Source organism: Carassius gibelio, chromosome B5, assembly GCF_023724105.1.
Source record: "Carassius gibelio isolate Cgi1373 ecotype wild population from Czech Republic chromosome B5, carGib1.2-hapl.c, whole genome shotgun sequence".
NCBI lineage: Eukaryota > Metazoa > Chordata > Actinopteri > Cypriniformes > Cyprinidae > Carassius > Carassius gibelio.
Window position 1 is genome coordinate 11,330,544 of NC_068400.1, and position 27,693 is coordinate 11,358,236.

General features: G+C 36.4%; 2 protein-coding genes across 2 annotated transcripts in view; one reads left to right on the forward strand and one right to left on the reverse strand.

Moving 5' to 3' along the window:
- LOC127957320 (scavenger receptor class F member 2) overlaps window positions 1–6,511 on the reverse strand; it is a 34,611-nt gene extending 28,100 nt beyond the window's left edge. The window contains exon 1 of the mRNA XM_052555812.1: window positions 5,765–6,511. Coding sequence (XP_052411772.1) covers window positions 5,765–5,919 — 155 coding nt within the window. The 5' untranslated portion in view covers window positions 5,920–6,511. The remainder of the gene's footprint in view (window positions 1–5,764) is intronic.
- A 1,007-nt stretch (window positions 6,512–7,518) lies between these two features.
- prodhb (proline dehydrogenase (oxidase) 1b) lies at window positions 7,519–27,462 on the forward strand. Its single transcript, XM_052555816.1, has 14 exons — window positions 7,519–7,892; window positions 8,467–8,675; window positions 13,628–13,662; window positions 13,750–13,899; window positions 14,706–14,770; window positions 14,877–14,993; window positions 16,561–16,634; window positions 16,939–17,020; window positions 18,354–18,446; window positions 20,782–20,928; window positions 22,715–22,890; window positions 24,756–24,854; window positions 26,199–26,287; window positions 27,056–27,462. The coding sequence occupies exons 1-14, from the start codon at window positions 7,605–7,607 to the stop codon at window positions 27,244–27,246; spliced, it is 1,815 nt and encodes a 604-aa protein (XP_052411776.1). The 5' UTR covers window positions 7,519–7,604; the 3' UTR covers window positions 27,247–27,462.
- The last annotated feature ends 231 nt before the right edge of the window (window positions 27,463–27,693 follow it).

Consider the following 27,693-nt stretch of genomic DNA (forward strand, 5'->3'; position numbering starts at 1 on the left):
ATTAAATTGAGCTTATTTATACACAGCATGTTCTTCTAAATCCAAAAAAGAAAATGTCTTGAATTTTCGTAAAAATAAATAAATAAATAAATAAATAAATAAAACACAGCAAATAACTCTCATTCTCATTCACAGTTCTTCGTGCATCAATTCTGAATACATATTCAGCAACTAATGACTTAAATTTGGTTCACTTTCCTCAAATTAAGCTATCCTATGGCTTCAGAATAACTGAAATATAGTGCATGAGTCTTATGCATCTCCTTTGTGTTCCACAGAAAAAAAGGAATACGAGTGGGAAAGAGATAAGCGTGAGTAAATTAAAGAGTTTTTTTTTTTTTTTTTTTTGTTGCATGAATTACTCTTGTATTACTGGTGGAATTTTGCATGTGTCTGCGGTTAGTGTTTTATTCAAAGCATCTCACAACAGGCCTGCAGCAGCAACTTGCATTTCTTTGACTGAAAATGATTGGAGGAAGAGGGAGGAATGGGTTTGGGACACAATAAGGAATGGAATTGAACCCATTTCTCCCATTTGAGCACCACAACTCAATTATCTTGAAGTTTCAACATGCATGTTTGTAGGTTAATATACTACTGTTCTGGTTTAGGTAATTTTTTTTTTTTTAAGAAAATTAATACTTTAATCAGCAAGGAGACATGATCAAAAGTGACAGTGAAGACATTTACAATGCTACATGATGATTTTATAAAAAAAAAAAATATGTGTGTGTGTGTGTGTGTGTGTGTATTTGAATTTAAAGTATGCACACTACCAATCAAAAGTTTGTGTTCTGTAAGATTCTTTACTTTTTCTTTCTTTTTTCTGTAAGATTGTTTTTTACGTTTCTTTCTTTCTTCCATTTTTGGAAAGAAATTAATGCTTTTTATAATTTAACAAAAATCTCTTTGAAATGATGCTGTTCTTTTCAGCTTTATGTTCATCTGGGAGTACAGAAAGATTTATACAAGTTTTAATCAACTCTTTTCAACACTGATAATAATAACAAGTATGATGTAATAGAATGATTTGTGAAGGAACATGTGACACAGAAGACTGTAATCATGCTAAAAATTCTGCTTTTACATCACATTATAAATTATATTGTAAAATATATTCAAATAGAAACCTCTTATTTTAAATTATAATAATATTTCACAATATTATTGTTTTACTCAATTTTGTTATTAAATAAATGCAGCCTTGGTGAGCCAAAGACACTTTTTACCAACCCCAAACTTTTGAACTGAGTGTATTTCAAGCGATTCAGTGGAAAATATGAGTTAAGTGCAGTTTCATTTAAAGACTCCCTAACATTCCATATATGAAAAACAAAACAATCTTCCCACTCTTCTTTAAACTTCTCAAATTATCCCTGCTATCTCTACTTCAAGTGGCTTCCCTTTAAAATGTAATACTCTCTAAGTGTTCCTTGGATATAAGACATATGCCGCCCTTCATATTCCTCCACATCTGACCCCAGAGAGGCCTTGTCCACACTTTGGCTTCCTCTGAAGCGTAGGGGCCGCTCTCTGCCTTCAGTCGGAGTTTGTTTAGCCTATGTGTGTGTGTCTTAGCCAGACATGATCTAAACCACAGCCCTGACTTCTCTGCTCTGTGTCAAACCCTACATCAACGCAAAGCTAGGACCATGGATGAAAGCTTAAACAAATGGAAACTGAGCATCAGTCAACAGCTGGGGGGCCAGACTTGATTAAGCAACAATAAAGTCCTGTGTGGAAATTCTTAGCAAATTTTGTAAAACGAACATGCACTTCCTGTCAACATCTGTGGTGGGTGAGAATCTCTGTTTGTGAGAATACAAACTAGATCGTAACTGGTGGTTTCCATTCTGATCTTAAGTACAGCGATTGCCATCTGGAGCCAGTAATCACAAAGTCAACAAACTTTTAAACAACAGAGTAAACCATTCAGTGCTTAACACTGCTAGAAGAATTCCCCTAAAATGCCTAGCGAGAAGAAATACAACGTAATTTTGAGATAAACACCTAAACATCTAAATCCAGCTGTTTTATATAATATAAAGTGCTTTGACATCTCACAATGTCATTTTGTATGGTTATTAGAAAGTGTTGGAGAAAGAGACCAATATTTATATATCAGCCAGGCCAATTAATCGACTGTTTAAAGATTATTTCTAGGTTAACCATGCTCAACTTGTTAAGTATTACTGTTAATACTGCATAATATAAATGCTTATTTAATTGCAGAAATTCTTCTACTGTTAGAAGTACAGTTCCAAAGTTTGGGCTAAGTACTGTTTGTGTGTGTGTGTGTGTGTGTGTACACACACTTTTATTATATACTTTTATTTGGCAAGAGTGCATTAAATTGATCAAACGTGACAAAGACATTTATAATGAAGCAAAATATTTCGATTTCCAATAAATGTTGTTCTTTTGTCTGGGGCTCCATATCACCCTGGAGCCCAAGACCGGTTTCCCACTGAAGCTAAGCAGGGCTGAGCCTGGTCAGTACCTGGATGGGAGACCTCCTGGGAAAACTAGGTTGCTGCTGGAAGAGGTGCTAGTGAGGCCAGCAGGGGGTGCTCACCCTGAGGTCTGTGGGGGTCCTAGTGCCCCAGTGTTGTGATGTGGACACTATACTGTCAACAAGCACTGTCCGTCGGATGAGACGTTAAACTGAGGTCCTGACTCTCTGTGGTCATTAAAAATCCCATGTCTTTCTAAAAGAGTAGAGGTGTGACCTCGGCATCCTGGCTAAAATTCGCCCATTGGCCTCTGACCATCATGGCCTCCTAACAATCCCCATATCCGCTGATTGGCTTCATCAGCCTGTCTCCTCTCCACCAGTGAGCTGGTGTGTGGTGGGCGTTCTGCCACAATATGGCTGCCGTTACATCATCCAGGTGGATGCTGCACACTGGTGGTGGATGAGGAGATACCCCCTGACAATGTAAAGCTCTTTGAGTGCCTAGAAAAGCGCTATATAAATGTAAGGAATTATTCAGTTCTAAAGAGTAGTGTATGCAAGTTCCCACAAAAATATAAAGCAGCACATGTTTTCAGCATTAACAATAATAAGAAATGTTTCTTGAGTGGCTAATCAGCATATTAGAATGATTTCTGAAAGATCACGTGACTGGAGTAATGATGCTGCAAATTCAGCTTTGGATCCCAGGAATATGCTGGGAACTGCTGGTCATATAATTAGAATATCATCAAAAAGTAGATTTATTTCACTAATTCCATTCAAAAGGTTAAACTTTCATTCATTCATTACACACAGACTGATATATTTCCAATGTTTATTTCTTTTAATTTTGATGTTTATAACTGACAACTAAGGAAAATCCAAAATTCAGTATCTCAGAAAATTAGAATATTGTGAAAAGGTTCAATATTGAAGACACCTGGTGCCACACTCTAATCAGCTAATTAACTCAAAACACCTGCAAAGGCCTTTAAATGGTCTCTCAGCCTAGTTCTGTTGGCTACACAATCATGGGGAAGATGTCCAAAAGTTGTCCAAAAGACGACCACTGACACCTTGCACAAGGAGGCCAAGACACAAAAGCTCATGGCAAAAGAGGCTGGCTGTTCACAGAGCTCTGTGACCAAGCACATTAATAGAGAGGCGAAGGGAAAGTAAAGATATGGTAGACAAAAGAGTACAAGCAAATAGGAATATCCATTCCACACCCTGGAGAGGATTGTGAAACAAAACCCATTCAAAAATGTGGGAGAGATTCACAAAGAGTGGACTGCAGTTGGAGTCAGTACTTCAAGAACCACTACACACAGACGTATGCAAGACATGGGTTTCAGCTGTCGCATTCCTTGTGTCAAGCCACTCGTGAACAACAGACAGCATCAGAAGCGTCTGGCCTGGGCTAAAGACAGAAAGTTCTCTGATGAAAGTAAATCTTGCATTTCCTTTGGATATCAGGGTCCCAGAGTCTGGAGGAACAGAGGAGAGGCACACAATCCACATCGCTTGAGGTCAAGTGTAAAGTTTCCACAGTGAGTGATGGTTTGTGGTGCCATGTCATCTGCTGGTGTTGGTCCATTGTGTTTTCTGAGGTCCAAGGTCAACGCAGCCGTATACCAGGAAACTTTAGAGCACTTCATGCTGCTGACCAACTTTATGGAGATGCAGATTTCCTTTTCCAACAGGACTTGGCACCTGCACACAGTGCCAAAGCTACCAGTACCTGGTTTAAGGACCATGGTATCCCTGCTATTAACTGGCCAGCAAACTCGTCTGACCTTAACTCTATAGAAAATCTATGGGGTTTTGTAAAGAGGAAGATGTTATATGCCAGACCCAATAATGCAGAAGAGCTGAAGGCCACTATCAGAGCAACCTGGGCTCTCATAACACCTGAGCAGTGCCACAGACTGATCGACTCCATGCCACGCCACATTGCTGCAGTAATTCAGGCAAAAGGAGCTCCAACTAAGTATTGGGTGCTGTACATGATCATACTTTTCATGTTAAAATAGAAACAGTTATCTTACAGTATAAAAATATTTCACAATATGACGTTTTATTTTTATTTTTATTTTTATGAGGTATTAGTTACATTTTTTGAAAGGTAGTGTGTATGATCAGAAGTATGTACTGTATGCCACTTCTTTTGCACGATTCTCAGTCCTGGAAAATAGCAGCCTTCTACATCCATGCTTACAGGGATAATTCACCAAAAAATAACAATAAATAAATAAATAAATAATAATTTACCCACCATCAAATTGTTCTAAACCTGTATGAATTTCCTGCCTCTGTTGAACTTAGACGAAACAATGTATGTAACCAAACAACCCCTGGCCACTGACTTTAAGTCAATGGCAACTGTTCACATTCTTCAAAATACTTTCTTTTGCGTTTAACAGATGAAATTTGGAAGAATATCAGGGTGAGTAAATTATGACAACATTTTCATGTAACTATACGTTAATAAACGTATAAGTGATACAGTTTGTTGTGGGTAGATGTTGCACCCCTGATGACGTCTGTGTTTAGGTCAGGGAAGAGTTTACAGTCTGTAACAGCTGTGGAACTGTACAGGTCAAACTCTGAAATAATGAGCAGAGTATAACAAACTGAAAGATTATTACAAGATCGTTGATACTGGATGATGCTTGTTTTTCTCTTTTAACCAAATATGAAACATTTGTTTGCACTAATAAGTAATAAGGATTTGTATGCTAATTAATTTAATTGTTCTTTTGCACAGACAAATATCTATGTCTACTATCTATCTATGCCACGACCTCAACGCTTCAGAGCTTGAGTATTTGGTGTTGCCTCCTGCCCCTCAACGTGTGTCAAACCCAGATGTGAAACAGGATGACCGACACAACTGCATTTGTATTTGGAACAACATCACAAAAACTTGTGTACAGTTTTAAAAAGTCACTAATTTCTGTGCACTTTTATATATATTGTGATTATTTAGTGTTATAACAAACATAAAGTGAAATAATGAACAACCTGTCCTTCAACTTTAAAAAAAAAAAAAAAAAAAAAAAAAAGATATTTATAACTTTTAATTTAAATACCTCATGTTCACGACTGTTATCTTGGAGCTCACAGAAATGGGCCTAGCGTTTAATTGCCATTAATTACTGCTGCATTCAATACGCAACTTAATAACATTTGATTTTCAAACCTATATGCATAAGGCCTTTGAACTTGCTTGGTATCATGCATCGGGTCTATCGTATGACCGACACTAATGCCCCCCCCCCCCCCAAAAAAAATGTTCATCCGACTTACCCTGGAACTTTGCACACGTTCCTACCCTTTGGATTGAGTTCTTGACAGAAAAGAGGGCACGAGCATAGAAGCAAAAGCAGTAAAACAGCTAAAGTGCCCTTTAGATCCATGGTAGAAGAAACAGCATCTCTCCATGCGCCTCTTCTGCTCAGCATTCCTTCTCTTTACAATCTCTAGAAGTTCAGAAGGGTTATTCTGTATCTTCCAAGTCTCAAAACCACCGACAACAATCGTTTGAAAGTTATTTTATCCGCATAAATCGTTTATCCACTCTCAGACTCCAAGGGCTGAGGCAGAAAAGAGAAAGGAGGAGAGGGCGCACTTAAGTTATAAAACCAAACAGTTATTCCCTCCGTCCAGCCCCAGTTCCTGAGGAGAACTTCTGCTTCTATTATGCGCTCCAAACACTGGTGGACGCAACTGGTGCATTGCTGGAAACTTCTGACGCCCTGATATTCCCAATTTCCTGCTATTATTTCAAAAATGCAGCTTTTCAGAGAGGAAATGCTGCTTCAGATCGTGTCAAGAAAAAAAAAAAAAGCTCTGCAAAACCTTAAGTGCGTCCATTTTTTTTAAAGGAAACGGGAATTTTAAAACGGATCGATGTTCCTTTTTCAAAAGGGAAATTCCTAATTAGTGATCATAGCTCTGGCTTCGGTGCGCCTGCTCTCTTTGGCGTGCAGCAGTTTCCTAAATTCAGACCGAAGCCACCCGAGCAGCTCCTCATCGAGTGGGTGTGACTATAGTGTATGACTTGGGACCATGGACCCATCCAGCCCCCTTTACTGCCCCGTCAAAAGCGCTGCCCATCTTGTTTCTTCAATAATGCGCACGCGCGCACAAGTTTACCCCAGTAATAAACTTTAGTTGTTTAATGTAGCTAATATAAAACTGCCTACCACTAAAAGAGAAATATTGGAATTGTAAAATTCAATAAACGAATAGAAGTGATCAGAAAAATAGATGAAACATAGTATTTTTGTTAACCACCTAAAACGATCGCAATACCTCTCCACCCAAAGCGCCCCTTTTTTATTTAAGCAGATGAGATGATTTTTGACCTGTTTCATATTTTCACAAATAGCTAAACAAAAGCATGCCTTTTTTGCATAGTTACTGTACATTAGTTTGATCCATCCCCTTTAACTGATTATTCCCCTCATTTATGAGTAGACTTAATAAAATATATGAATATAATTTTTGTAAATTTTAATACAGAGTAGGCCAACCCAGGCCTAAACTTCTGCAGTCTGAATAAGTAAACAAAACTGTATTTTATTTTGTTTATGAATAACTTTTTGACATTTTTGACATGTTATTTTTGTTAGCGTAGCGAAGAAGGTTTTTTTTCAGTCTTGTAAAGTTATTTACTTTAACAATGCAACGGCTCCCCCCTCTGTTAACATCATGGAACATGCACAACAAACTTTTACGTCACAAACACAGCTGCAAGAGCAAAACTAAACATTCTCAAACTACACGACAAAGAGAGCAACAACAGGATATTCACATAAAATCCTCGGTGAATAGTTTTCTTCTGCATTATCTAAACCCACACGTTGCGATTGTGACCTAACTAAACTTATTTGTACATTTATGTACATCTCGGAATTATAAAACAGTATTTTTTACGTCACGGAACTTTTATGCAACAGCATCCCTTTTATGGCAGCACATGCGCGTATACGTTGGTAAACAGAAACGTCACTGGCTTTGGCCCAATCCTTCAGTCCAGATTTGAATATAGGCGGGACCCTTTAGGTTGCAAATAAAGTAGGCTACTTGAGGACAGGGTGCAGGAGATCTTTGTATTTACTGTGTGTTCAGAAGCTTTGAACTGATGTCTCTTCGCAAAACCCTCCCTGCCTTTGGGCGCTCGACTCTTAACAGGAGTTTGATGATCGCCACTCGCCATCATCGGCGTGTGCAAGCGTTACATTCAACCAAAACAAACACTAAAGACGAGTCCGCTGACAGCAGGAAGCATGTATCTTATAGTAACAAGATCTTCATTGACTTTGAACAGACCAAAGAAGCCTTCAAGAGCAAAGACACTCTTGAGCTGCTTAGAAGCTTGATGGTTTTCAAACTGTGCTCCTATGACATCCTGGTTGATAAGAATAAGGAGGTATGTAATGTATTTAATGCTTATATAGTTTATTCATACAATATTAACCAAAAAGGAGAGGCATCCCGTTGTACTGTATATGTAAGACTTCCATGTTCCTGTCTGGAATTACTCCTGTGGCATTGTCCCAGGTGATTGGCAGGAATGGCATCTTGCCAAGGGGAAGTCATGTGGTTAGTGTGTAGTTACTAGAGCCAAGATTACTGGCAAGGACAGAATGTACCTCAGACATACACAAATTTCTTAAACCTGGTCATCACGACCCCCAGCTCTGCATATTTTGCATGTCCTTCTCATTCGACACACTTGATTCAAATCACCAGCTCATTAGAATCGAGTTCCATGAATAAACTGGGTTCTGATTCACATGGTCTTTAATCCCATATACTATATACACAGCAAGCCACAATTAAATATGCATGGCATTGCATTGAATACCAAGTAGTGTTTAGGTGAAACAGTTGAATCATTCCTATATTAGAATGCATTGAGTGCTTACCTCTCAGCTCAAGATGACTTCAGATGCTACTGTAACATGTGCATGCCTTGACAACACTCTCTCTGTCTCATACAGATAATGGACCTCAGCAGAAAGTTGTTGGGACAGAATATGTTTGAGCAGTTTATGAAGATGACGTTCTACGGTCAGTTTGTGGCAGGAGAGGACCATCAGTCCATCAGGCCTGTAGTGCGTAAGAACCAAGCGTATGGAGTCGGGGCTGTGCTGGATTATAGTGTAGAAGAGGATCTCTCACAGGAAGAGGCTGAGAGGAAAGAGATGGAGTAAGTGCTCCCTTGCAGTTCTGCTCCTTACATCCACAAACTACCATGTATACTACTGCTTCAATCCATCGTAGGTACCAAGGTGACTGGCAAGATATGTGTGCAAATTAACAAAATGCAAAGTCTGTCATCTAGATAGGATAATGTTACTTTAGACATCCAGCTTAACATTTAATTTTATGATAGATAGATAGATAGATAGATAGATAGATAGATAGATAGATAGATAGATAGATTCATACATAAAATTCTATAGCCTTTCATGAACAACTAGAAGATATTTTACATTGTAAAGATATTTAAGGCTGAAAAATGTGTTTATATATATATATATATATATATATAAGTATTTAAGTGTATGTGTATATATGTATATGTGTATATATATATATATATATATATATATATATATATATATATATATATATATATATATATATATATAAAATATATGTATATGTATGTGTGTGTGTGTGTGTGTGTGTGTATTTAACAAAATACACTTTCTATCGATTGGTAAATTTTACAAGTAATTTACATTTTACATTTAACTAGTCTGGAGGCATTTATTTGCAGAATACATGAGCCAGACCTGACCAATTAAGAGCAAAATAAATAAATCAGTGGTATAGATCACACCAAGTATAAGAACAGAATATAAATGAGCGCAATTATTTTGCTCCATAGAGCTATAGTGCTTAATTTGCCTAATTTAAAGCAGCTAATTAAGAACTTTTGCTCTCCTGATATCAACCTGCTGTTTTTTGGCAATTAGTTTAGTTGAATCCTTAAGTGTTTTGACTTAACTTTCTCCCTTTCAGACCCTACTAGCTTAGCAGTGTGAATCCAAAATCTTTCGGCCTGAATTAGTCTGCTTTGCATCACACTAACTACTTTTTAGTTGCAGGCCTAGAGGTTAATGGCCATGCTGTGATTTGTGCTCATGTGGAGAGCCTACAGAAATAGACTTGAGTAGTTATTTGATCTGCTGTCACAGATGTAAACAAAGAGCCGATATGCTATTGGTTGTTTCGGTCAAGGCCCATTGTTTCTGATTGGCTAATGTTGATGGTATCAACATGCTCACTGTTTAGGAATCTTGTTTTGTGGTACACATCTAGATATAGAGCTGCTCTCTGTTTCCACAACAGCAAATGTTTTATAGTATTTAACGCTGTGTTGTGACATAAGTGGGTTATTTTATATTGGCCAAAACATGGAGATCATCCCAAATATATTTAGATTTTCAGGTTTTATTTTATCTTGAGTTATTATTATTATTATTTTTTATATGTAAATGTTTAAAATTAAGGTTAAATAAATACATTTGGATTTCATTCCGTTTTTGTTTTTATTTATCGCCAATTACAGTAAAAATTTTACTGCGTTTTGTGCATTTCTTTTTTAACTGTTATTCAAGCTTTATTTAATTTGTATTAATTTATTTATTTTGCATAAAAAAATACAAAATAGCCAGTAGTTAAATCTGAATAAATAATTTTAGTTTCAGTTTTAGCTAAAATGTAAGTAGCAATAATTAACTACAACAATCTTGTTTGCAAACTCAGAGATTTTGACTTCTTGTGATGTGATCAGCCACCCAATGCATATTCAACAGATTAAAATATGCTCTCAAATGTAATTTGTTTCCTGTTTGTCAGCATTACTGAAACATTTACACACATTATTTAGCAAATAGTAGACTATTCCATTTAATGTGTACTAATTGCAGTCTGGGCTAGTTAGAAATCCAGGTCTGTTCTTAATAATTCTGAAGGTACATTTTTGTGATTCGTCCTGACCTGGAACTGAACCTATGACCTTTCTATTATCAGCCCAGGCCCTTAAACATTAGCTTCAACTACATTTCAACAGCTGTGTCAATGTTATTGACATTTGATTAAAAAAAAAAATCTTCATTTGTTCTTGTCATTGACCTTTTGGAAATTACAGAGAGTCAGTGCTGTCCCAGAGGGTCTTCTGCTGGAAATATAAATGAAATGTATTGCCTGAGTACTGAGAGAGAGAGAGAGAGATGGAGATATAGATGATATGCCATTTGGATTATGAGGAAAAGCCAGTGATACAGAGTGCAGTCTCCTCCACATCCTTGCTCTCATTTCTGAACGCAGCTGTCAGAGGTCTGAGCTATTTTCTAGGCGTCCCTCCTCAGGTGAGTCTGTGGCTGTGAAGCGCAGTTCTCTCCGTCGCCTGAGAGGGGCGCTAGATGACCGCGATCGCTCGCCTCACAAACCAAATGAGCTGAAATGGAGCGTTTATTGGAAATGCTCTTTACAAGCACAGAGGACCCTGGCTGGTCACTGGCTAATAAAAGCTAATTTATGTTCGTGATGTGTGTTTTAGAGCCTCTGCCCCTATCAATATTGCATTAACATCCACCCCACTGGATCCTGTAATGCTGTTATACAGAATAGAGTGCTCAGCTTGGCTTTTCTGCATTATCAAGGGTGTGATAGACGGAGAATGCTGGAGGATGTGGCATTTGAGTAGGCTGCCATCTAATATGCAGGAACCCAGGCCGATCATTCCATGAGTTCTGAGACACTATTCCTGCCATGTATCATTTTGTATGAAAAGCTGTTATTGTTAAGTCTTTGCTTTGGTGCAGACAGCCATTATTATAATAACAACCACCGGTCCTCTGTAATTGACTTGCATATATTGATTTTATGAATTGTCTGCTATATAACATTCAGCTGTCTGTCCAAGAAAATTCCACAAAGTCTCTGCTTGAATCAAAACTAGTGCTGTCAAACGAATCAAAACTAGTGCTGTCAAACAATTAATCACAATTAATCGCATCCAAAATGAGTTTGTTTACATAATATATGAGTGTGTACTGTATGTATGTGTGTGTGTGTGTGTGTGTGTAGGTATACACACACACACACACACACACACTAGGGCTGGTGAGCGATACAATCTAATTAATTACATGATGTGGTGATTAATCTAATTAATTGCTCATCAAATTTGGAGAAATTACTCTGAAAAGATAATTTCAAGTTATTTTCGTGCAAAGCATCAAACAGAGATTACAAGAAGTAGGTTCAGCAAGAAATATTTTGTTTGATAAAATGTATTACATATACTATGTTGGGCCATGTGAGTAAATGATGAAAAAATTGTCATTTTTGGTTGGGTGAACTATAACTTTAATAATTTATTTTCTTAATTGTATTATTATTACTATGAAAATATTAAATTATTTATTTAATGAAATTATACTCTAAATAATAAACTAAACCTGCCAGTAGTTGGTGGTAAATGTCTTAATGATTAAATCATCGAGTCATTTATTCATTCTTTTTATTTGTTCAAATGGGTGATTCATTCAAGAGTGAAGTAAAGGGTTCTTTATGAGTGGTTCATTGAATCATTAGGCTTGTTCGACTTGAATCAGGTCATCACCATCAGACCGATCGGTGTGTGTCATCAAAGTACCGTGAGAGCTTTAGAGAGCAGATGACTCCTTGTGCTTTTGAATCACTCTCGCAGTACCTTGATGTCATACTCCGATCGGTCTGTGCAGTGCCAGTTCAAAGCCAATGCGACTATGGCCAGTGGTTCAACTGCCAAATGGTTCACCAAATTCGTTCAAAACCTGGATTAAGAAATGAAATGCTGCTGTGGGTTGCTCGGGGATGAACATTTCTGATTTGTCTTTTATATTAACTTCTTAATGAACTGTTGTATAAGATGAGTATCCCATTTGCACTCGTGTGACATTGCACTTACCCAAGTTCGTGTGATGTGATGTAAGTATGAGACAAAATTTCAAACTGGCGTTTTGCCCCATATCTTGAATTTTAGGGATATTCTCTAGGCTCCATCACGCAGTAAGTTGTTGCTCTGCCTCATATTAGTCATCAATCGGCTGTATGAAATGGCACGTGATCCACATAGGTCTGGAGCGGGGCAAGTGCGTTAAATGCGTTAATAATTTTAACGCATAATTTTTCTCCATAATGCCTTAAATTACCTGCCCTTATATGTACAAATACATGCATGTCAGTAAATTAAAGATTTTTATATATAATTAATAAACACAGTACACATTAATATATTATGTAAACCAAAACTGTTTATTTTGGATGTGATTAATTGTGATTAATCTTGTGACAACACACACACACACACACACACACACACACATACATATATATGAGACATGAGACTGGGTTCACGAGAAAGAGATTTTTTTTTGTACTTTTTTGAAGAAATCCTAAATGATGAAATGTATAGGGGAAAAATAGTCTTTTATTCAACTGAATAACAAAAAAAAAGCAAAAAATGTATGTGTATATGTTGCTCGATAACGGTTTTGTTTAGCTGCAGGCTGGGCATTAACTGAGCACTTTAAGTCTGCAAGGGCTCGAGTCCATCGCTAATGTCCCCATCAACATCTCAACATTCCTTCCTGTTGGAACATTACAGACGTCAAAACATTGTCTGCACTGAGCCGCCCCATGCAGCGTATTCACGGCTCTGGGGGTGGATGGGGAAGATTGGAGGCGTTGGTGTGAGTGCCGTTCGAAAGATGTGGTGATCACAGGAGCTCAATCTAAACAAATCACTCCCCGTGTGTCTGTGTAACCTTTAAGTTGGTTTGAATTCTTGGTCTGAGCATCAGTGTTGCACAGCAGAGAGTTTAAATGCATGCGGGTATAAGCAGAGACATCAGGCGAGAGTCACTGTGTGACTCTAAGTGCTGACCCTGAAATATAGAATGGAAACAAATAGCAGAAGTGTACCACGGTAAAGTGACTTCATAGCAGCCTCTGCAGTTATTATTGATTCCTCTCAACAGAAACTGTTGTTTCTTCATTTTGTTGGCTAAAGGTCTCTAAAAAAGACCTAAAGAACAAGTAGTTGGTTTCATTAGTCCCCTGTTTTATTAAAAATGTCAATGTCTCTCTCTTTATTGATAGATCTTTCATGTCTACATCAGAGAATGCAAGCCCTGGTGAGTATGTGCACCATTGTAACAGTTCATTTCTTTTGTAATATTGAAGTAAAAGGTCATATTTTCCCTTTTGGACATTGTTTTCAGGAGCTGACCACCGGGAGAAGAAGTTCACAGCCCATCGGAAGTTTGGCGATCGTCGTGAAGGCGTGACAAGCGCTCATACTTATTTCTATGCCGATGAGGCGAAATGCGACCAACACATGGAGACTTTTCTGAAATGCATCAGAGCCTCGGGTAACAGACCATCTATTAAAGCCGATTAGTAATTAGCTTTGGAATTGGAGTCAGTTTTACAAGCAAAACAAAAGCCAGGAGCTACAAATGCAATGACCAAAACATAGAAAGTAACCAGGGCACTTTCCACGAATAGGATACAAAACATGGCTTAAAACTTAAAGATAAAGTCAATTTTATCAATTTGATCCTCATATAATGTTAAATATTTATGATCTGTTTATTTTTAATTTAATCTTACATGAGTTTACTTGGATGTCTATCTGAATTGTTTAAAACAGTGTTTCTTAACCATTTTGACTCCAAGGCCAATTTTTTTTATATAAACACTTCTACTCTTAAGTCTTGCAATAAGTAGATTTTTCTGTATCATTGTGTTGTGGCTTCAATCAAACATTTCAAGCTAAGATTCATGCCTCCTTTAAAAAAAAAAAATATGGGACACCAAAATGCACTCTATTTGTGGAAAATGGTGCAAAGTTTTATCCTGTTATTCCATTAATCCTTGTTGTGTGCTATGCAGATTATTTGTATTTTTAGTGTATGTGTAAGAGTGCCAAGAAGGCATGGAAGCTGACCTTTTGAAAGCATTTATATTTGTGAATGTGCATGCAGCTCAAGTTTTCCATTATGCCAGCACTATTGGAGAAACACCCATTGTAATGCACCGGCAACATTAAGTATAGCTGCATAGAATTCATTCAGCGTTCCTGGAAAATTGCTCCTAAAAAAGGCAGTTTCACTTCCATTGCTGCAGTTACAGTACCTCTAAAATAACTCTAAAAGAAAATCACCTGCCTGCTCAGGTGGAAGTTCTGAAGACGGTTTCTCAGCTATTAAGATGACTGCCTTGGGCCGACCACAATTCCTGGTAAGACTGAGGTTTAGGCAGGGTTCATTCATCAGAAAACACGGGTTAAAATCTGTCACCTTGGTGAACTAAACAGGCTCCTCATCCTTCCCTCTGGCGTCTGTAGCTCCAGTTCTCTGAGGTGCTGGTGAAATGGAGACGCTTTTTCAGTTTCCTGGCAGCCAAGCAGGGGAAAGACGGCGTGGAGGTGCTGGAGCAGAAACTGGATCTAGAGCAATTGCAGGTACGAACTGGGTTCAAACTTTGGCCAAACGCACAAATCAACCAACACTGAAGCATGTGTAATACTGAAATAGACTGTAAGGGGGCTGTAACAAATATTAACTACAGCAAGCAACAGGACTCTATACTGCTTGACTGTACAATATGAGCTACATTCATTTTAATGGCAAAATGTAATTACCCTGACTATAAATGACTAAAGGGTTACTCCACTCCAAAATGAACATTTTGTCATTAATCACCTACCCCCATGTCATTCCAAACCCATCAAACCCATCTTCTTCAGAACACAATTTAAGATATTTTGGATGAAAACCTGGAGGCTTGAGACTGTCCCATAGACTGCCAAGTAAATAAGTGTCAAAGTCTATAAAAGGTATGAAAGTCGTCGTCAGAATACTCCATCTGCCATCAGACATGCAATCTGGGTTATTTGAAGCGATGAGAATACTTTTTGTAAGCTAAGAAAGCAAAAATAACGACTTTATTCAATAATTCCTTTGTCAACAGTCTCCTCTTTCTTTGTGTATTTAGCTTTGATTTAAAATAAAACAGCGCGTCCTTGTGGCGTGGAGGACACAGAAGTGCATACGCAGTACGGTGATATGAAGTGAAACCGAGGAGACCGTTGACAAAGGAATTATTGAATAAAGTCTTTATTTTTGTTTTCTTCGCCTTACAAAAAGTGTTCCCGTCGCTTCATATAACCCAGAATGCACGTCTGATGGCAGATGGAGTATTCTGACAACGACTTTCATACCTTTCTGGTTTTTCACACTGTTATTTACACCAGGTTTTCATCCAAAATATCTTAAATTGTGTTCTGAAGATGAACAGAGCTTTTATGGGTTTGGGACAACATGGCGGTAAGTGATTAATGTCAAAATTTCCATTTTAGGGTGGAGTAACCCTTTAAGTAGACTTTTAGCAGACAATTACATAAGACATGTATGTGTGATTATATCCATTAGATGAACTGATGTAGGTTTTGCTTAAAAGAATAGTTCAGCCAAAAATTAAAATCTGCAGAAAATTAACTCACCCTCAGGCCGGCCAAGATGTAGATGGGTTTGTTTCTGCATCGGAAAATATTTGGAGAAATGTAGCATCACATTCACCTGCAGTGAATGGGTGCCATCAGAATGAGAGTCCAAAAGCTGATAAAAACATCACAATAATCCAAGTAATCCACACCACTACGGTCCACCAATTAATGTATTGTAAAGCTAAAAGCTTGTTTATATTAAACATATCCAATATTAAGATGTTTTCAATTTCAAGCCATTGGTTTTAAGTCCTCTATCTATATTATTACTTTCTCCTGGGCAAAAGTTGTGTTGTCTGAATCAAGAAAGAAATATGCACAGATCAAACAGGAATCAACAAATTGTATTTTTTGGGTGGACAATAGTGATACTACATGAATCGACCCTGAGAATGTATCACTTTGTGCTCCTTGGAACACCAAAACCCAATGGGTTCATTTTGGGTGAACTCTGCCTTTAATCATGCAGTCTTTTTCGGAGTGTTTGGTCTGCTGAATGGAAATGTGTGTGTTTTCCTTGCAGGCATGTCTAGCTAGACTGGGAGCTCAAGGCAACATTCAGAGCTGCTTCTCTGATGGACAACTGCACTCATCAGGGTGAGAAACACCAGTTTCCCGTAGCTGTTCTGACACTCAGACTTGTAAATCTTTCCAATCAATGGCAGACAATTAAGTTATCTTATAAACCGAGGAGAGCTACTCAAGGACTATTCCACGGGTGCTCCATTACTCTGCTTGACCCCCTCGAGTCAACTAAACCCCTGAGTAACTAAACTCATAAAAGTGCACTCAGAATCGACCAGTTCCGTAATGATGCATGCAAATCCTTTGATGTTTAAGAACCATCATTTCTAACAAGCTGCTTGAAACGTGAATGCTGTATTTTATTTGTTCCCCAAAGCATGGTGGACATGCTGGACTGGAACCGTCTGATTGACGAAAGAACGAAGACATCTGATCTACTGGTTGTCCCAAACCTGCAGGTAGGCAGACAGCAAGCAATGGATACCTTAACCACAGCATAAATTAAGAGGGTTATCGATTTCTCATGGTCTAGTTGGTTCTATAAACACTGCAAATGCCCCTTCGCAGTTTTGAGTTTTTCCCAGGTCATTCGATTATGAAGATATGTCTGGAATTTTGCCTGCAAGAGAAGCAAGAGGCTTCCATCACAAGTACAGAAAATCTTCATTTTTAGGGGTTGTCTTCTTTTTTTTTTGTGGAAAACTTAAAGGTGTGACTTCAAAGGATAGCTTACCCAAAAATGAAAATTCTGCAATTAAAAACTCAACATCATGTCGTTCCAAACCTGAAAGAGCTTCGTTCATCTTCGGAAGACAAATTTTTGACAAATATCTTTGATTTTTTATGAAATTCGAGAGCTCTCTGACCCTCCAGAGACACAAAGGATCCTTACACGAACAAGGCTCAGAAACGTAGCAAGGATATCGTTACAATAATCCATATGACATCAATGGTTCAAAGGTAATTTTACAAAGCTACGAGAATACTTTTTGTGCGCAAAGAAAACAAAAATAATGACTTTATTCAACAGTTTGTCTCCTCCGCGTCACCCTATAGCGCCATTTTGGAGAGTATCACATACGTAAACAACGTATGTACGCAGATAGATTATTTATGGTTTGATCTGAACGTAAACAACATATCAGAAACCTGAAAATATAAAAGTCAAATACAATTCAAAACATGAATAAACACTATTACAAGTAATACTGAAGTAACACTTGTTTCTATCTCTAATTGTTACAAAACAAAAGCTCAGTACCAGCCCTAAGTCTGATCAATAACAATTAACATGCAGCTATAAAATATATTGTTTCCAATCAGGTTTCTAAAACACCTCTTTCTTCTGTTGTTCGGTCAGACAGGTAGTTTTTCTTCAAACCCATGCATTTGCTGGAGAAAGTCAACCTATGAATGCCTTTCTTATTGCATAATATAGTGGAATAGGAGACTGTAATGTTATAGAAAACTGTACCATCTACCTGAAAGATCTTTGTCCAATAATCCAAAAAACATCTGTTTAAAAAAAAAGTATATATATATATATATATATATATATATATATATATATATATATATATATATATATATATATATATATATATATATATATATATATATATATAAATAAATAATAATAATAATAATCAATCAATCAATCAATCAATCAACCTGTACTTAAAAGAAAATTAACATTAGTAAGGTTGACCTCTCAAATGAAAATGCACCTATATTCTGAATCTCTGTTCAAATACTGAATTTCGTTCCATTTTGTATTTGTTATTTTAACAGACTGCTGAGTTGGAGCCTCTTCTGTCCAAGTTCACAGAGGAAGAGGAAAGGCAGATGAAAAGGATGCTTCAGCGACTGGACGTCTTGGCTAAGGTGCGTACATTGGCTGTGTTCCTCTTCTGTTTCTCCTGTGGTATTCATGCGGAGTGGCAGAAGGTCATGGTCTAACAGACAGTCATGGATGAAGAATGTAACCGAGATCGATTCTGAGAAAGCCTTCAACAGAGTGTGGAGGTTAGAGAGCTGTTCCGCCCCGTCAACTTGATGTGAGGAACATGTATCGGGTTTATGTCGCACTGTGAAAGGCCGCTGGTACAAGCTGTGTGACTTCACCGTACACTCAAGGCTTCCTGTTTTTCAGCCTGAAAAGTACCAAATCAAATAAAGTTTAGAGATGGCATGTAACAGTTTTTCTCCAAATTGGTTACCTGGAGAATAAAAATAATATTTTATTTGTTATTTTTTTATTTTTAAAGTTGAAACTGCCTAGTGGATCTCACTCATTCTACTGTGAGTTGCGGTGTGATGCGACTTATAAAAATATAATTTGTTGTTGAAGTTGTTTTTGGTCAAAAAAAAAAAAAAAAAAGAAAATCAGCAAAGATGCATCCAATTTTTTTAAAGTGACAGTTTAGACATTTATAATACTACAAAAGATTTATATTTCAAAAAATTATGTTCTTATGAAATTTCCTTTCTTCAAAATATGCTGAAAAAATTTACCATGGATTCCACAAACAATATTAAGCTGCATAACTTTTTTTTAACATGTGTAATAATCACAAATGTTTCTTGAGCAGCAAATCAGCATATTAGAATGATTTCTGAAGGATCATGTGAAATTGAAGACTGGAGTAATGATGCTGAAAATTCTAATTAAATTACAGGAAATAAATTCTATTTTGAAGATCCCGTTTTACACGCCTTTTTGAAGCTTTGATTGTGTTTACAGTGTGCAATATAACGTGTTCATGTTTCGCGTGTAAAAAAACACAATATTTTTCACACAATTCACCTATCTGTATACCGCTGTTTTCACTGTCATAAAAACGGGCTGATGACTTCTTTGTTCTATAAAGTCCCTCCTTCAGAAATACGTAACGAGTTCTGATTGGACCAGCGGTTCCTGTGTTGTGATTCGACAGCACCTGAGAGCACGCTGCCCTCCTGCAAATGCACGATTGGACTAGTTTTGGAGTGGTTTTGAGAAGCAAGTGGGCAGGAGCATGTGCTGGAGATGTATTTATAGTCACATGAGCGTTTTTACTGATGAGATGCGCATTAAAATCGCATTCGTTTTTTTGCACAGCCCTAAAATCTAGTTAACAAAGCTTAACAGCATTGCCCTTTGTGTAATAAGTGACAGAAACTGTTAAACACACCAACTTAAATAATAAAATACACTTACCGGTTGTGGTCCATAAACAACACCTTCTCCAGATAAAGAGGGAGCTGCTCCATCTTTCAAGAATAATCTTTATGCGAATCCGGCATTAAACTGATTGAGAAAGTTGTCCTCAGCAAGCTGTCCTCAGCAAAATGTGCTGCACATAGTTTTACATGTGGATTATAATTTTCCGGAACCGAATTAAACAGAAATTGTAACCATTAGTCTCCAAGTACAGCATCCCTGGGAAGCCCAAACAAAGATGATTGGACTTCGAGATGAAAAAAAACAGCGTTTCAAACAACATGGCGACAAACACAAACAGCTCTTCCTCTTCTCCGTCGGAGCGCAACAAGACCATGCCCCCTTTTTGAGAATTCATGTGGGCGGAGGTCAGTCAAAAAACTGTTTTAGTGACGTCATTACTGCAGGAACTAGAGGGCTGTAGTCCAAACGGGTCGTTTTTTGTAGGCTAATTCTGTTAAATCAAATATCTCGCTTGGCATTGAACTTTGAGCTTTAAAATAATAATTTTATAATTTTAATCTGTAATAATAATTTTACAGATATTATTTATACTCTAACAACAACATTACACACTAACTAAAGTTTAAAACATGGAATCACGAAGAAGGGGACCTTTACAGTATATTAGAATAGAAAACACTTATTTTAAATTATAATAATAGCTCACATTATTATTGTTTTTACTCAATTTAAAAAAAAAAAAAAAAAACTTTCCAACTTCAAACTATTATTTGTATATTTTTGCATGTGCAATTTAAAATGAATGCCACTTGGTTTATTATTTTGTTAGAATTCAAGCATTTTCTAAATGTCCAAATACGTTTTAGCACCACTATATCACTGTCATTATTATAGCGGAGGTTATAGCATAATTATTTGTTGACAAATCCTTGGTAATATCAGGAATAACGGTTGCCCCATCAATTAAAATACTGCTGTCTGTGGTGATAGCTTTTTTTAGTCAGCTGATTAATGTGTTTTTAACTCGCCGCCTGCTTCTCATCTGCTGAACAGCATGCGGTGGAAAATGGCGTCAGGCTGATGGTGGACGCCGAACAGACGTATTTCCAACCTGCCATAAGCAGACTTACTGTGGAAATGAAGAGAACCTTCAACAAAGACAAAGCTGTCGTTTTCAACACCTATCAGTGCTACCTCAAAGTGAGCCTCACACATGCACACACTCACACGTCTGACACCATGATGATATTCTGGGATTTATCTACAGTTAGATGCTGAGCAGAAAACATGCTATGCAGTAATAGCAGGATAACATTTAAACAACGCAGCATCAAACCTGATATGTAGCACTGTGGTGCTTGGAATCTCTCTTTATATTCTAGTTTATCTTTAAATGTAATAAATGATTATGGTGACCATTAAACACACTTATGGCAACTTCAAGTCTCCATATACTTTAGGGTCTGCTTGTAATGTTGATCATGGTTTCTTGAACCAAAAATAGTAATAAAAAGTTTTTCATGACCATGATTTTTTTTAGCATTTATGAATAAATATGCTGTTTTTAATTACTGTATGTAATAATGCTTATACAGACGCAACTTATCTGTATTTTTCTGAAAACAATGCATTTGTTACCTGTTGCTACTTATTTACCAGAAAATACAGTAGATAACACCCAAAAATTTATATCTGATACATTTTTACTCACTCTTGGACTATACAAGATTTAGTTACGTTTGTTTTTCATTGGAAGAGATTTAAGAAAATTTAGCATTAAATCACTTGCTCACCAGTGGATCCTCTGCAGTGAATGGGTGCTGTCAGAATGAGAGTCCAAAACAGCTGATGAAGGTATCACAATAATCCATATTAAAAAGTAATCCACCCCACTCCAGTCCATCAGTTAATGTCTTGTGAAGTGAAAAGCTGCATGTTTGCAAGACATAAATCCAACATTAAGACATTTGAACTTTAAACCATCAAAATAAGACTCCATTATCCATAATAATTCTTCCTCCAGTGAAGTACATTCCCTTTATCCTCTCACATCATATCCACAGACATATTTGTTTAGAACAGTGTTATACACTTGTATAGAGTGTATGATACTGTATATTTAGACCACATTGCTAAAACTGTCCGGTCCTACAGATTTGATTTATTCAACATCAAGAAGATCAGGCCCTTTCTTTCAGAACATGCTGCACAACTCCTTGTTCAAGCTGTTTTTCTGTCCAGGCTGGACTATTGCAATGCTCTCTTGGCAGGTCTTCAAACCAGTTCTATAAAACCTTTACAATAAATCCAAAATGTGGCAGCAAGATTAATTTTTAATGAGCCAAAAAGATTACACATCACACCTCTGTTTATCAATTTGCACTGGCTTCCAGTAGCTGCTCGCATAAAATTCAAGGCATTGATGTTTGCCTACAAAACCACCACTGGCTCTGCACTCATTTACCTAAATGTATTACTTCAGACTTACGTGCCCTCTAGAAGCTTGCGTTCTGCAAGTGAACGTCACTTGATTGTACAATCCCAAAGACAAAGACACTTCACAATGTTTTTTGATGGTCATGTGGATTACTTGTGGATTATTGTAATGTTTTTAAAAGCTGTTTGGTCTCTCATTCTGACGGCACCCATTCACTGCAGAGGATCCACTGCTGAGCAAGTGATGTAATGCTAAATTTCTCCAAATCTGTTCTGATGTAGAAACCAACTCATCTACATTCTCGGATGGCCTAAGGTTGAGTACATTTTCACCAAATGTTCATTTTACAATGAACAATTCCTGTTCCTGTTCATGTTGTCTATCCTCTTTACATATTAAACAAGTCCCTACAGCATTTATTTCAATAGATTGACAATTTATGAATAACCAATGAGGGAGGTCTGCATTGCAAATATTTGTTTACATGATATATCAAATTCATACAAAATCAGATTATCTATAGCAATGTAATGAATTCTCTGTGTTCAGGAGGCATTTGATAATGTGTCCATGGACATGGAGCTATCAAGAAGGGAGGGCTGGTGTTTTGGTGCCAAGTTGGTAAGGGGGGCATACATGTACCAGGAGAGAAGCCGAGCTGCGGAGATTGGATACGAAGACCCCATCAACCCCAACTATGAATCAACTAGCAGAATGTACCAGAGGCAAGAAATGTTCCAAATTCTTTCTTACACATTTCACACTTGAAGTCTGTTCCAAAACCTAGTGAGCGGCCTTGTTGTCTACAAAGGCGCTACTTTCTAAGCAGCATCTGTACTGAAATGGAGCCTCATAAGTGACTCATCTGATAGCTCTTCTTGGGCAGCAGTCCATTAACGGTCACTCACCCACGCAAAACAAATAGAGCTACTCGCAAAAAACACACACGAGACTCCACTAACCCTCACAGCTGATTCCAATAGAGTCTAATGCAGTCTGGCCATGGACTCCCATTTTCAGCCCACATCCCCATCGTCTGATATTAAAACATGTCCTATTCGTTTCTTGGCTCACATTAAAACCAAGTTTCAGATATAGGCTTTATTTTGCTATACCTTTAGGGTTTTTTATGTGTTATGTGTAATTTTTTTATAATATTACATTTGTTTGATATCTACATATAGTACTGTATCTCTGGATTAATATTAGAATATGTATAAGCAAGCAGTGCCAGTTTCAATGGCAAGATAGCATAGAACAACTTTGGCTCATAAATATTAACTAATATGAACATAACATAATAAAGTCTAGAAAAGCACAGTCACCGTGAGCTGATTTAATATTCATTAGCTCAGTCTTATCCAAATAATGACATCATTACCCACCAGACTTTGGCTTCTGACTCTTAAACTCTTACCAGAACTCCACCAAAACTTTTACTTATTATTTTTATTATAGTAACTTTTATTATTATTTTTTTGACTACTGGATAAGAATTTTTAAAAGTATTTTAGACACTAGATTTAGTAGAGAAATGTATATTTTATCTTTATTTTAGAAATCATTTTTATTTTTATTTTTTTATACACAATACTACAGGAAGCCTGGTTCTTGACAGTTGCTGAAGGATAGAGTTTAAAATGTTAAATTATGTAAATTAATTATAACTTTCACCTTTTTTTTTAGCTGTTTAAATATTTGAATGCTTGTTTGGTCTAATTTTAAATAATTTATCATATTTTTTATTCAATGTCCAGTTACATAATTGATCTAGTAACGTGAATGAACGTTCTAGAAAAGCACAGTCATCCTGAGCTGATTTAATATTCATGAGGCCAGTTTGTCCATATAATGACATCATTACCCATCAGTCTTTGGCTCCTGACCCTTACCAGAAATCATTTTGACCTATGAGTTTACATGACTTTTACAGTCATTTGTGATTTACAATGTTATATATATATATATATATATATATATATATATATATATATATATATATATATATATATATATATATATATATATATATATATATATATATATTATTTATTTTTTTGCCATTTTCTTCTTTTCACCATTTAACTATTTTAAAGCTTGTTTGGTCTTATTAGATTTTTTTTTTTCTTTTTTTGTTTTATGGTGGGCAACGTGCTGTTCTGGAACAGCGAATAATGGAAAAAATTCTCAATTCATTTAAGAATGTTTTAATTCAGGAAAGGGATGTCTGGGGTCAGGTTCACTTTGCCTCTCTTTAAGGAGCAGGATGACAAGTAGGTTCTGTGTCCAGATCAGCAGTCCTAAGATACTTGTCACATATAGGTCCTTATCAGAACATCCTACTTCTCCTGAACCGTGTTTTATTCAGACAGTCTCTGTGCTGACAGAATGTTTCACAGGCAGGAGAGATTTATCTAGAGTCTTGGCTTATCTCACCGTAGGTAAGCCTCTTATGATTAAGGCACATTCTGACAGCTTTCAAAATAAATCAGATCTTTTCAAAAGCTTTTGTGTTTGGCGGTCAACCGTCATGTCGGCTGAAAGTTTGGACCAAAAGCAGGATGATTTATGAGCAGCTGGTGTCTTTCAGGTGTCTGGATTACGTGCTGGAGGAGATCGAACAGAATAAGAGAGCAAATGTCATGGTGGCATCACACAATATAGACACGGTTAAACATACACTCAGAAGGTAAGACTGATTTGCTCTCCTTCTGTCTTTCTATTATATACAGTATATGAACCATCATAAACAAATGTACTTTCCAGCACAACTTAAATATCCATTCATTATTATTATTTTTTTTGTGGAAATTATGGTGGTTGAAATTCAATTTAAAATATTTTTTGAAAAAAAAAAAAAAAATAATAATAATAATAATTCACTACAGCTAATTTCACAGCTAGATTTTTATGTATGGTTTTGTGTGTATATATATATATATATATATATATATATATATATATATATATACATATATATATATATATATATATATATATATATATATATATATACATATATATATATATATATATATATATATATATATATATATATATACGTATATATATATATATATATATATATATATATATATATATATATATATATATATATACGTATATATATATATATACATATATATATATATATATATATATACACACACATATATATATATATATATATATATATATGTAATTATTGTATACTTATTGTATAATTTTTTCTTTAGTGTCACATGATTCTTCAGAAATCATTTGCTGCTCAATAAACATATGTAATTATTATCAATGTTAAAAACGGTTTTGCCGCTTAATATTTTGTGAAAATTTGATACATTTTTTCAGGATTCTTTGGTGAATAGAAAGTCAGAAGAACATAACGTATTAATATAGTTGTATAAAGTCTTTACTTTTGATCAATTTAATGCATTTTTTTTATTTTATTTAAAAATATCTAGCAATAAACTATATACACATAATGAATTGGAAAATTCACACAAATTAATTTGACATTTGTAAGTTTGCATAAAAATCTATCTTTGGTCATAAAGTGAAGAGATGTTAAGCAAGAAAAGAGTGTTGTTCTTTGATATCATGTTCATCCTTGTATCATCAGGATCATTTAGTTCCCTCTGGGAGTTAATTAATTTGTGTAAATTAATAATGGAATGCGCAATAATTAATTTTTTGTAATCACTCCTTAGGGGTGTAACCTCGTTTGACAAAGGTGTGACATTACAAATGCCATTAACATTCTCTGTCACAATGTCAAAGAGTGTCAACAGGGCTTGATTCATAGGGAGGTCCACACTAGTTACCCTCCTTTTACATCATTCACACTTAATATCACCTTAAGTGTCTCAGAATGTGTCTTGTTCATGCGTGTAATGACTGAAACTGATAAGACGGGTGTAAAACTTTGAGTGGGCAATCACCAGAATGTATCCGGTATTAAATGACCTTGCCAAAGGGCCCGTCTCATTTTTCACTTTGTGTGACGGTGTTCTGTGTGTTTATGCTCTAACAGGATGAATGAAATGGGTCTGGCTCCCACAGATAAGAAGGTGTACTTCGGCCAGCTCCTGGGAATGTGCGACCAAATCAGCTTTCCGTTAGGTGAACACACACACACACACACACACACACACACACACACACACACATGCTAGCAGTTTTTAAAATCACTTCTATAGGGATCACGTTACTGAAATTACAGTAAAATTTTATAATACCTTTTATTAATTATGAACCTATTTTGGATATTAATATCTCTTTTTTTTTAGAACTTCTGAGGTACTATTGTAGTTTTCCTTAATATTTGAAACTATTTTTAGATTTTATTTATTGTTTTAGATTTTAGTTTGAGTAATTTTGATGTGTTTTACTTTGTATTTGTATTAGTACTTTTATTATTATTTTTTATTATAATGATTACTACTCAGAATTCGTGCTCTGCATTTACCCTATCCAAAGTGCACACACACAGAGCAGTGAACACACACACACACTGTGAACACACACCCGGAGCAGTGGGCAGCCATTTATGCTGCGGCGCCCGGGGAGCAGTAGGGAGTTCGATGCCTTGCTCAAGGGCACCTAAGTCGTGGTATTGAGGGTGTAGAGAGCACTGTACATGCACTCCCCCCACCCACAATTCCTGCTGGCTTGAGACTCGAACTCACAACCCTTCAATTGCAAGTCCGACTCTCTAACCATTAGGCCACGACTTCCCCTTTATATCTTATACGACTTAGTATAAGATATAAAGTATTACCAAGAGTACAGTTATAAAATGCATGTCAATCAAATGGATGCATGAACAGTTATAAATGAAGTAAAACACTTTAAAGATTGGTATCTTTTCTTGTCTGCTCTTATCTCCAGCTCAGGCAGGATTCCCTGTGTACAAGTATGTTCCTTATGGTCCGGTGAATGAGGTGATTCCGTATTTGTCCCGCCGGGCACAGGAGAACCGCGGCATTATGAAAGGAGTGCAGATGGAGAGAGAGCTTCTATGGAAAGAGCTGTTGCGCCGACTGACCAGTGGAGAGGTCTTCTACACACCTGCTGTATAAACCACACTCTGCTTCTCACCAGAGACTCCTTACACTTGTTTTTTGCCTGTTCACCCATCCATTCGTAAATATTTTTGTTCCACTCTCACCCAGGCTGTTCAAGATATAATGCACATGGGATCCATTTGAATCCAATACCTCAATCAGGTGAAGCTCACAAAATGCAAATCACACTTAACCTGAAAGACAAAAAAAAAAAAAAAAAAAAAAAGGAAATTAAGTCTGTGCACTGCAGCATTATTTTCATGACAATTAAGCACATTTAGCCTCACAATTTTAATGTTTTATTTTTGTCCACTATGAAAACAATGCACCTACAGCTGGTCAAACATATTTATCAAGTATTAATGGGTGAATCTCATCAAATCATATTTTACCTACAAAGCAAGAATATATAATAGGAAATAATGCAAATAATGCATAAATAAGTCAAAGCTGGTCAAACAT